This window comes from Desmodus rotundus, chromosome 12 (genome assembly GCF_022682495.2).
Source record: "Desmodus rotundus isolate HL8 chromosome 12, HLdesRot8A.1, whole genome shotgun sequence".
In the NCBI taxonomy this organism is placed as follows: Eukaryota; Metazoa; Chordata; class Mammalia; order Chiroptera; family Phyllostomidae; genus Desmodus; species Desmodus rotundus.
In genome coordinates, this window is record NC_071398.1 from 88,250,154 (window position 1) to 88,262,763 (window position 12,610).

The window sequence follows — 12,610 nt, forward strand, 5'->3', positions numbered from 1 at the left end:
AACAGATTAGAAGAATTCAATGTTCAATTTAAATGGTTTAATTTACTTAGTATTTCTTCTTTCATTTGTTAAGTATTCACTGACTGCCTCATATGTACCTAGAATTAAGCTAGTTGCTGGGACAGTCTTCTAGGCTATATTGTTCAGTAAATGTGGAGTGAATATGTGAATGAATGAATGAATGAATGAATGGCTTAACAGGAATCACATGAATAATGTAGAGAAAATGAATAAGGCTTAGGTGGAGATCTCGCATAGCTCTCTGCAAATATCCTTGGCTGAACTAGGAAAGTCCAAGCCTATACTTCTTAGCCTTTTCTGGTGACTCTCCAGAAACAGAAGTCTTCCATTCAAGGTCAGGTAGTCTTTCAAGTTTACTGTGAAGCTGTAATGTTCACGAGGTGGTCCATGGCCACGAGACTTTTTATTAAAGCACAAGAGAGAAGATCGGGCCTCAAGGATAGCTTCTCCTCACAAAATCCCTCCCTTAGGCGGGCAAGAAAATCACAGACAGTGCTAAGGGACAACCTCGCAACTTCTGTCTTTTCAACAAGCTACCCGCAGAAAGTCATCAACAGAATTCACATCCTTTAAAACACAGGGTAGAGTGTTTATTTATCTATGAGCTCTAATGCATCATCTTATTTGACAACCTGATAACTAAAGACCGTAATGTGAGCAGTTCTAATTACAATAATTGTTGTTTTTAGTATAGGCTAAAATAAAACGCTTGTTCTCTTGTAAAGTCGAAGAAATACCCTTTTGTAAGACTTGGGAGGGGCGTTACCGTGCACGCGCACGTGAACGTGCTGCTCCGCTTCCCCAGCGGCGTTGGTGGCGACACACGTGTATCTGCCGGCATCTTCCATCAGGGCTCTGGTGACTTGCAGGACTCGACCGGAGGACTGTATCTAATGGGGAGCAGGAAGCACGGTAAACATTTGGTACTTTACACTTGGACTTGAAACCCTTTGTGAAGGAAGACAAGCTCATTTGCATTTCTAATATCCAATTCTATTTTTATGCCAGTATCTTAATTATCTCTTACAAGATTAGAGCCAACTGACTTCACCCCACAGGAGAAAATAAATTGACTTGATTGAGAAGCTTTTCTTATTCATTGGAAAACAGAAAATAACCTAAGGCCAGCCTGCTGGTAGAGGCATAAAACTCCACTGAATAAAAGACTTTAGCACTGAACCATGAGTTATGTGATTAAAATTTAAGCTATTTGAGAAAACATGGTCACATGTCTATAACACTTCATGAATAGCTTTAAAACAACAATCTGTTTTGATGAAATGGTCACAGGGGCCAGAAAAACAATAAAAATTATAAAGTGTAAGTAATGGAAATGCAGATAAATTTCTTCCTGTTTTTCCTTACTGCGACCATCCTCCACCATTTTGGAATGGGTGAGATTCGGCAGTTATTTCTAAAATGGATTATTCACAGGCTACCACTAACTTCCCATCGCAATGCCCAGCAGCCTGTGTAGTGGACTCATTCATACTCCCCTGTCATCTACAGCATTTGGCATTGTTGGCTATGTTTTCCTTGATCACTCTGCTCTCTGGGTTTTGAAGACACAGCATTTTCCCTCAGTTGTCATTCTCTGACTTCCTTAGATGACGTTCCAGAATCTGCTTCTTCCTCCCATAAAGAGGGAACTTAACTTTCTGATCATTTTCAGCCAAACCCTTGGCTTCAGTGAAGAATCCTGGGAAAACTCCTCAATTTACACTGTTGGCCTCCACTTGTCTCCTGAGCTCAGCACTTGTGGTTCCAGCTTCTGCTGGACAGGTTAGCATGCAAAACTGAACACATCCAAAAAAAGTGCATAATTGTTTCCTGTATCTCTAAACCTACTTCCCATTGCCTGTTTCCAATCTTATTTAATGGCACCCGCTGTTCTCCCAGTCGCCTGGGTTTTGGAGCCCACTCGGACCCTCCTATTAATTACACCACTCTGTGTTTCTCAGATCCTCCATTTTCCATTCTCAGAGCCACTGTGGGATTATAATAGCCTAATTTATATTCCAGTGTCTCCAACCTCCCAAAGTGTTAATCTATCTTGCATACTGTTAGAAGAATAATTTGTCCAAAACACAAATTTGATCCTTTTCCCAGTCCTCCCTCAAAACTCATTCATGGCTCCCTACTTTGCCCAGAATGAAATCCCAATTTAGCATAGCCCTCCAGCCTAACCGCACCCTGACCCCAAATGATCTCTCCATACACTCCCATGTGACCTCCCACTATTCTCTGGCCATACTGTACTAAACATGTTAAGGAGCACATTCATATGTTTATATTCACTTCTGGGCTTTTGCATGTGGTCTTTAAATGCCATAATTTCTTATGACTAACTCAGTCAGTTTTCTCTCTGCCATTTCTTACTCTTTATTCTCCCCGTGGTTTAACTGAACCGTGAGCAGGGTTTCAACAACCATCTACGTGCCGGCCTCTCCAGCCAGAGCTCTCCTTTGAGCTCTGGGACCACATATTCAGTGGCCTGTCCGACATTTTCTCTAGTTTATTTCAAAATCAGCTTGACCCCCAAAGTCTGAAACTCAAATCACATTTCTACCCCTCAAACCTGTCCTCCTCCAGAGACTCCTGTCTCACTGGATGGCATGACAATCTACACATTCGTGTGGTTAAATTCCTGTGAGTTTTCCTCGGTAATTTCCTCCCCTCACCTTTCATAAGCGAACTATCACTGAACCCTAACGAGGTAACCCATAAATAACTCTTGCCTATATCCTTGTATCCTCATGTCCATGGCCAGCACGGGAGTCAAATTTCTCCCTTCTCTCTCTTTTAGACAAGTAAGTCCTAACTGATTTCTACACATCTGCTCTTGATCCTTCAATTCATTCTCCAAAAGGGGCCTGGGTTAACTGCTTAAAATGCTTACCTGATCATGTCTCTCCTCTCTTAAAATCCTTCAAAGATCTACCATTGTTTTGAAGTAAAAGTAAAATCATTAGTATTTCTGAAATGCCTTCTATCTGCTCTCTGGCCCCCCCTAATACTACTTCATGCTTGCTCTCTGTCCCTCACTCCACTGGTTGCTTTAAGGTCCTCAAGAGGTGTCATCCTCACCTTACTTTAAGTTGGTGGCCCATGTACCTCTTCGCAGAAATAATCTATTAGTTCTTTTCCATTATTGTACCCATTTAACTCCCGTGTCTTCTCCAGATCTCTGCTCAAGGGCCTTCTCCATAAATTACTCATGCTTAACAGCTTTCCTCATTACCTGTTGTCATACCCCTCTCTATGTCTCTACACTTCTGTATGATTATGTGATAAATATCTGTTTCTACCAAACAGTTGATTACTGTTTGCTCTGTGTTTGAAGGCTACATACTGAATTTTTCACTAGCCAAGGTGTAAGACTCATACCCTTGGATTTGGAGTAGGAATAATAGGAATAATAAGTGAACAGATATCCACTCTTTGTACTGAGAAAAGAACTCACTAACGGAAACGTACTATAAGCAAAGTTCATGTGCACATTAATCAATTAACTTGAACCTATAGCAGTATCTATTGATCTGGATTTTAAATGCATCATTTAAATTATCTAGGTTTCAAATCTATCTATCTATCTAACAACTATATACTGAGATACTGGTATATGCCAGGAACTATATTCAGGATGAAGGCTACAGAATGAATTTATTCACAGGGATTGAATCTCTGCCCTCTTGAAGCTTACACGCTAGTTAAAATATGTTTTTCAAGACATTTCAGTTAGGTTTATATAGACGTGACTTTATCTTGTCTATATTGGGGATATAGTACGCATATTGGGGATACTCTGACTTAATGTCGATGAACATTGTTCATGCATAAAACACCAATTTATCAATCATTAAGGCAGTCATAAATCAAAATAATAAAAGTTAAAAGTTGATATCATTATTAAGATTTCATTCTTCAAATCAAGATATGAAGTTAAATTCTAAAACTGCTAAGGAACACACATATTGTTTCAATAAATCTTCTGCGAAATCTGTACAGCAGGAGCATCTGCAATTAGGAAAGAAGAACGTGATACTCCAGGGAGATCTCTGTCGCTTTCCCACTTAGGGCTCACTAACAGGTACACTTACTTTGAGGTTTCCATGGGCAGTGTTCACAGGCTCACCATCTTTCAACCACGTAAGGGATGGGTTGGGAATGCCGTTGGCTATGCACTGTAAGGCAACAGGCTTGTATTTCACTACAGCTCTCTCAGAGAAACCTGAGGATTTGATTGTTGGAGGAACTAGATTCAAGAGAGGAAGAAAACAGGATAGAGAAAAGGAAGGGAGGAAGGGAGGGAGGGAACAAGAAAGCACAATCAGTGGGGTCAAACACAAATCTGTATGCAAACACCTGAAACTTTACAAATTTAAAAAGGGCAAATCCGCATTGTAAAACAAGTGAAATCACTTTATCCCATGGACTTAAGTTATATTTTTAGTGATTACTCATTTCTTAAATATGGGTATCTTATTCTCCAAAGAATAACTGCCATCCACATTTGTTTGGCTTACACCTTTCGGTGTGTTTTCCCAATCTGTTATGACCCTCCCTTTGTAAAGAAGCTGCTCATAAAAGCAGGTCAGTTTCCAGTACCCAGACTGATAGAGCATGGCCGCTCCCAACAAGGCTGATGGAGCCCAGGACGGGAACCCAACTGAAGCCGGCCCTGCCAGGTTCCCTCCCCTAGGACCGGGAGTTGAGACCTTTGAGAAACAGGATTGCTATAGTTTATCATAGGACCGAAAAAGCAAGGAGGAAAGTCTGTGTAGACAGAGAGGAAAGTGAAGCTGGCATTCATCGAAATCTCTGCAGTGACCTCCAAATGGCTCTCCAGTTTCTCCTTCCAGTCCCGCCTTCCCAAGTTTTGCTGGCAAGCGAGACACATAAGAACCTGGCAGAAAGTTGCTTCTGTCCTTACAGGAATGGTTTTACCACTATTGTGCCAGTTTTGTGAGTGCACTTTCGTGCCCTGGATCCTGCATAACATCCCCAGCTTCCATTTCTGGAAATGACTTTATTCACACTCCCTTCTGTTTTGGCTAAACCCTTCAATGCTGACATAACCCTTTTACTTGGAATTTTCTGCCTACCTCTTTTATCTTACTTGCTCTCATGCCTCCGACCCTAGCATTCTGTGCAGTTCCTAACATTTCAGCTCTATGTTCATTCAGTATCTCTTGGGTAAGTCTCTGCATTAATAAAATGACTTAAAATCTACCATTGTATAACTCAAATTTACATTCTCCATACTACTTCCACAGCTCAAGATTTATCCAGAGCCGCAATCTGAATTAGGTAATGAAACAATGCAAAAATTAATGTTAAATACAACATCCTTAGCCCTTCCTCAGCCTACCATGAACAGTCACTTCGAATTCCTTTTTGTGGTCTCCAGCTGCGTTGGTCGCCACGCACCGATAAAGGCCTGTATCCGACACCTGGGCCTGGGCAATAACCAGTTTGCGGCCATTTAGTAAAACCTTGAATCCGTCCCTTTCATCGACCAGCTGGCCATCCTTCAGCCACCTATAGAAACAAGGCAAAAAAAAAAGAAGCGTGGATACAGATTTTAAATAATTAAGCTCCTGGAATGTGTGTGTGTGTGTAGATATATATATATATATATATCTACACACACACACATATATATATATATATATATATCTTGAAGGAACTAGATTTATTTTTATATTAGATGTGTATATACATATATATAAATTCTCAATTATGCATTTGCCTAATTTCCTCTTTACTCACTTTATAAAGTAAACTGTACATGGGCAAAAGAAAAAAAAGGAAACCTGGCCCCACACAGAAGTTGGCCAACTGTGGGGAATCCCATAACTACGTGTTGAGTTGTTCCCCCTTCTACTCACGTTCGGTGACAAAATGAGGCAAACGCCCCTAAATACTATTCACTTGAAATGTTTAAATAATATTAACTCACAAAATAAACACAATCCTAAAACGTCTGTAAAATAAAACCCTAAAAGTGCATAGCATTACATTTTTCCCTTTCTCACGAGTGAATCACTTTCCATACGGTTTTAGAATCATATGGGAACATACTTTGTCCCCTTAGTTGACTGTTCCTTAGTTGCGTATTCCATAGCACCTTGGAAATGAAAGATAAGTATTCAAAAGTGCTTTGTGAATGGAGGAATGAGAAAAAAAATTGGTAAATGTGCAGGGTCTGGCACAAATAACACCCCTGTTTTATTACGAACCCTTTTGTTACAAAATCATAAGCATGCAATTCTGTAACATAACAATGTCACATTCGAGCATACCATATGACATTTTAGGTGAAATGTTCAAATTAAAACTATGAATTATGACACCCATATTGTTACCCTCCCAACCACACTCAAGCAGGCCTTACTTCTGCCGGACCCTGGGCGCATGCACGCTAACTCTATTTCCCTAACAGGTCTGGGACGCCTGTTTTTCACCGAGCTGTTCATTAAGTATTTCAGTGCCTCATGAAGAGCCAACAGGTACTGCCGAACAGTCTGTCTCTGTAAACTGAAAATGTAATTTCTAAGGGCATACACGGAATTCCTCTAGTTGAGCAGATTGGATGCTGTGAGAATCGATTAAAAGTCATCTTGTATATAGAATATGTCTTTTTAAGGAGGAGTATAAAGAATGTCATTTTTGTACAATCACTTTCTGGTGACACAGGACCTCTTTCAAGACAGCTCTAAAACAGTCACACAAAGAAGTGGGAGGTATTTAGAAGACATACCAAAACCCTTACATGAGAGTTGGCGGGGGAGAGCCTGTCACTTGGCAATCCAGCTCCAGTAAGTTATTAACCATGACTATGAAGTAAGACGTTTCGTCTCCTCCTTCTATAGACGGCGGCACTAGAAAGCAACAGAGATGTAACACGCAACGGCACGTATACGAGAAAAAGGATACCATCACTCTAAGCAACACTAAGCTGCAGTTTAGAATGTTGCTAAGTATCACAGCAATTGGTACATGAAGGGGATTCACAATGCTAAATACATTTTATAATACACACTTGCTGGGGTCAATAAATATACTTTTGACATATTGTGGATTTTTCTCAATTAGTCTAGCACTACGGTGTTACCAATGCCATCTGAATAGAAAGGTGATTCGTATTTTATGTTAGTTATTTTCTTAAGAGTAAGGGAAGGGAACCTCAAAAATTGGGCCTCTATTCAAAAGCCTTCAATTTGTAAAGAAGTAAGACTCAGGGTTGTATGATGACTTCCGAAGACCCAGAGACTAACAAGAAACAAATGAACAACAACAAAAACAACCACCAAAAAAAACGGAAAGAAAAAGAAAAGATAATGACAAAGACCCAAAGGCTAAGGTTCCCGTGGCTCAGCACAGTGCTCAGGACAGAAGACCATGTTCTCGCTCACTGCAGGCAGATGGTGCCATAGATGTAGAACGCACTTATGCACTTACAAACACAAAGTATCCCTCTCAAAATCAATGGGAGATTCACGTGAGTTTTCAGGTCTTGGGACTGTGGCTATAAACCCACCGGTCAGTAGCGTGCAGTCCAGAGTAGAACTAAACCTAAACCCAAACCTTCTCCAACACAATTTTACTATTCCATGACCAAAATCAACAAGCTTAATAAACTAGTCAGGTCTGGCTATGAATCTGGGAACCCAGAGAGCGGCATCTTATTTACCTAAGACATCAACATCGTACTTGATTTCCTTTTCTCCTGCCACACTGGTAGCCACGCATACATACTGTCCTCGATCGACTTCCAGGGCACTGGTGATTTCCAGTTTCTTCCCACCAGCTTCTACGCGGATATTGTCACCGGCTTTCACAGGGACACCATCCTTCAGCCAGGTGAGGACTGGTGGAGGATTGCCGGCAGCTTTGCACTCCAGCGTCAGCGAATGAGCCAGGAACACTTGCTTACTCAGCGGTACAGCCGAGTCACCTTCAATCACTGGAGGAACTACGTAGCAAAAAAGCAGTATTTCAGAACCTCTTTGAATCCTAATGAAATAGGAATCCTAAGGTCCATCTCCTTCTAGGCTGTTGAGGAAAGAATTTCTTGGTTCAGCCAATCTACAACTACTCCAAATACTGTGAGATAGTCTATACCAGGGGTGTCAAACTCATTTTCACTGGGGGTCACATCAGCCTCGCGGTTGCTTTCAAATGGCCGAATGTAATGTCAACTCCTCTGGTTTATAGGCCCGTGCTCAATCCACTGAGCTACACCAGCCAGGGCTAATTTCAACCCCTTAACAGTTACGGAGTAGTTACTGTTATACAGTCCTAAAATCATTTCAGCCCTTTGAAGGTAACCGCAAGGCTGATGTGGCCTCTGGTGAAAATGAGTTTGACACCCCTGCTCTGGCTTCTGAAGGGCAAATTGTGGAGAATGATCTTAGTCCTAAAAATGACTTCACTTTCTACAAAAACAAATGGTCTGGTAGCCTCCAGTGCCACAGGCAAATGGTTGGCCAAACGGATGGGTCGCTTCCTGCTAACGGTAGCTTTTACAAATACTAAACTCTGGGAGAAAGTCTTCTAACTCCTACCCAAGCACACAGAAAATGATCAAACCCACCGGGACTTTGTAAGTGAAAGGACTGAAAGTTGGCATATTAGAAAACACAGATAGAAAGACATGATTAAAGCACATATTTTTTTCCTTACCATAAACATCCACGTGGAATGATTTTTCAGCAGTTCCAGCCACATTGGCTACACGGCAGGTGTATGTTGCCGAATCAGAGACCTGTGCTCGAGGGATATGGAGAAATTGGCCTTTATCAACGTAGAGTGCTTGCGAGCTGGACGTGATTGGCTGGCTGTCCTTATACCAGGTAATAGCTGGCACTGGAAGTCCCCGTGTTTCACACTCCAGTTTGATTACAGTGTTGATCAATGCTGATATTTCCGTGGTGACATTCCCTCCTTTGATACTTGGTGGAACTACAGAGGATTTCAGAGCAGAAACAAGTTTTCTAAGCTTTATCATCTGTATCAAAATCTTCAAAGCTATAGATGTGTAAATAATGCACTTCAAGTAAATATAAATTAAAGACAATTAGGAAGTTTGTGATTTATCTACTGCTAATTCATTGCCTGTTTTGTGGACCTTTATCACCTTCTTTCCTTTTGGGTTTCAAATTTCAGTAAAAGCAGAAAGTCACAGCTTTAGTTCCATGGGTTCACTTAAGTCCAAGGAATCATATTACAGTACAAAGAATGTCACATTTGACAAACAAAGGAAAACGAAATGGAACGCCACGTAAAGTCGATATAAACACTCGAAATCAGGCCGAGGGAGCAAAAATGCCAGATGTGATTCAACTTCATGCCCTGTCCCCAACAAATACCGAAGGCCTAAGTGCTTTCAGAGCCAGCTACTGGAAATAGCTGCAGAGTCTTTAACTTTTGCTTCTTCCTTATTTCTTTGTCTTTTGGAATTGCCAAGACCTCGTTCACTCAACCTTACTCATCTAATTGGCTACATGTGTATGTTCCATAATTCAGCAACCACATGCCTGGCCTCTCACACCACATGAGGACTCTGCTGTTGGAAAACAACTCAAGTGGCTCAAAACTGCTACATATTCTGAACATGGTCACTCCAGGACTGGGCTGTAATCTCAACAATTTAAAAGGAACCAAATGGCCTGTGCCTGAGTTGAGTCCCTTAACATTATTTTATTACACGTTTATTTTAGAATAGGATATTTTATGGAATGTTTTTCTTATGGTTGGACAAGCGTTATGGGTTTGGGGAAGAAGATCACAGAAGTTCCATTCTCGTGACATCATATCAAGGGTACATTCTATCAGCGTGACTTATTTATCACTGATGACGTTAACCTGGACAATCTGGTCCAGGCAGTTTTTGCCAGATTTTTCCAGTGTAGAGTTGCTCTCTCCCCACCCCACCCCCCTTTTCTTTGGAAAGGAATCCCTCTTCCCAGCCCATACGTATGCGGTAGGAAGTTACATTCCGTCCTTGAGTGGGGAATAGTTACATAACTTATTTGGAATCTTCTATATAATAGATTTGTCTCTCTTCTCCAATTTATTCATCCAATCACTTATTCACATCAATATGGACTAACAAAAACTTAAGTTATACTTTGGGTTATAATCTAAGGCTACAGTACCTGTTTTATTGTCCAAATTATTCCTGTTTGGTCCATGGGAAGATATATCAGTTGACTCCTACGTCCCCTTGACATGCTCATGTCATTTTATGATTTTAGTACTTCCGTACTTTCTGGGGTCTCTACGTGCTCCGGGCTCACCTTGTATATTCCTGTCCCTGCCCTAGAACTGACACGGCTCCAAGAAGCCTTGGTTCCTTTTAGTAGAGAAGGACAATAGACGAGACCTGGCTGCTGAGTAGAGCACCTCAATATTTCCTGATAACCATTCTTTGAACTAGTTCACAGAGACAAACATTCACACACACAAACTTTTCTCACACATAATTTAAGGCGAGATCTGCTAAACCTGGCTCTTGACAAATTGACAGGTGTTACTGATATTACTTAGCTGCTTTTTATTTATTTGAGGGCTCAATGTTAAGTTTGAAAAAACTGAAGAATTAGCCTCTAAAAATAGTCTGTATGAAAAAAAAACTACAAAAAATGTTTTCAAGAAGTTGAAAAAACACTATTCCATTACAATCTGAAGTGGAATCTGCTAAGATATATTAAAACTGATAATAGTCAAAATACAAGTGAGGTTTAGATAAATTTACAAAGCTCATTAAAATATAAGGTTTCGTAGGTCTAACTTTATTCCTTGTATTATTCATTAGCAGGCACTTGGTGTAAAATATTCATATGTTATTAAACCAGTAGTGTTCATGGTGTATTTTACTGGCTTTTATGAGCTGAAACATTATCAGTGTCATAATTTTTTTTCAGAAGTAGAAGATGAATATAATGACTTGTCCTACCATATAATTTTTTGAACACATACTGAGTTTTTTTCTGAATGAGGAAATTTGTCTTCAAACCTGAATACTGAAAGATTTTTGAAATATTTTAGCTGTAAGCTTGATAATTTTTCTTAATGAACTCAACCTAAAATCAGCAGGTAAGAATAGCATTTACATGCAAAACTTATACTGTGTTAGCCATTCTGCTGTTTGAATCACAAGTGATGTAGGCTGTTTATACATTTCCCATGCTGTCCAACAAAAACAAGAGCTCGATTCCCCAGCAAATTTGCGGTGGATATATTTTCTGAGCTCAGAATTGATTTTCAGCAACATTGGTCAGACCCGGATACAAATGCATAGGAAATTTCCACATTCAAATAACAGGGACTTTCTAAATCAGCTAGATAGCCTAATTAGTTGAATGATACATGAATGAATCTCAGAACATATAGGTTCAAACAACTGCCTATTCTCCATGAAAGTTTTACAAAGGAATAGCATTTGTACTGAAAAAGTTTGTCATTGTGAAATTAAGAAAATAACTCAAAGAACATTTCTAGTTAACCACAGAACAATGTCACATCCATCTGTTGCTTAAATTTGCCAAATAAATGTCACTTCCTGTTTTAACTTAATTTATATATACTTTTTCTGAAACCTCTTCTTTTGTTTGAGGAAGGGTGTTACAGATAAAGGTTATGACCACACTGAGCATTAAAATGCACCCTATCTAGACATACACAAGACTTTTATGCAATTCGGGGCACCTCTCCCACGAATCTCATCCATTCACCTCAGGTTAAAAATCCTTGCCTCAGGACTACCAGCTCTAAATCTGCACAATCTTTCTAGAGGATGTTGAAAGCTCTTTTAGTTCCTTTCTTTGTTCACATTCCCTCCTCTTTGTCCCCTCCATCTCTTTTATTTTTCACTCTTATCTCCATTCTTTCCCTATTCAGGCGCACTGCATTTCTGCCTTTCACATGCAACGTGATGGAGTGACGGCTTCACTGGGAAGGCCGCGAGTGCCAGGCGCTATGGAACACAGAGCGTGCAGCAAGCAGACCCACAATAAACATACCGAACTACTCAGTGCTTCTCTTTTCTTTTGGGTAATTCTTTACACCTGCAACATGAAGTTCACGTGCCTTCCTTATGGTTGTGTGCATAATGGGAAAAATGACTTTGGCAGTCACCTTCCTCAGGGGATACTGAAAATTTTAGTGAAATGAGGGCTACACATCTCCGACAGGGACTTAGCTGGGAGAAAATAACAGCACGAACACAAGTCATTTAAAATATTACAAGATGGTCAGGATAAAGGCCAACGTGAAATGAAAAGAGAATAATTGAGCTCTTTATATACCATCAGCTTCATTCTATGTCATGCGCCTTTGTTCTTTTTAGAGGATCTTTTTTTGTCCCTTTAAGGATATTGATATTTGATGTACATATCTATTAACCAATTAGGAAATACTGACCTCTTAATTGATATCATACAAAAACCTCAAGACTACTTGAAAAAAAATCTATACTTATTGACAAAATTTGTTAAAATCGGACGCAACATGTTAGCCTAAAACACATAAAGACAGATCATCTCTCCTAAAGTAAGTAGCATTCCGAATTATTCAGTATGAA

At 40.0% G+C, this 12,610-nt stretch overlaps 1 protein-coding gene across 1 annotated transcript in view; it reads right to left on the bottom strand.

Annotated features, from left to right (window-relative positions):
* Nucleotides 1-12,610, bottom strand: part of HMCN1 (hemicentin 1) — a 378,057-nt gene that overhangs the window by 145,875 nt on the left and 219,572 nt on the right. Inside the window, exons 31-36 of the mRNA XM_024552545.3 lie at nucleotides 8,710-8,988; nucleotides 7,718-7,999; nucleotides 6,797-6,905; nucleotides 5,393-5,562; nucleotides 4,122-4,276; nucleotides 788-911 (exon numbers count right to left, since the gene is read on the bottom strand). Of these exons, the coding sequence (XP_024408313.2) occupies nucleotides 788-911; nucleotides 4,122-4,276; nucleotides 5,393-5,562; nucleotides 6,797-6,905; nucleotides 7,718-7,999; nucleotides 8,710-8,988 (1,119 nt within the window). The remainder of the gene's footprint in view (nucleotides 1-787; nucleotides 912-4,121; nucleotides 4,277-5,392; nucleotides 5,563-6,796; nucleotides 6,906-7,717; nucleotides 8,000-8,709; nucleotides 8,989-12,610) is intronic.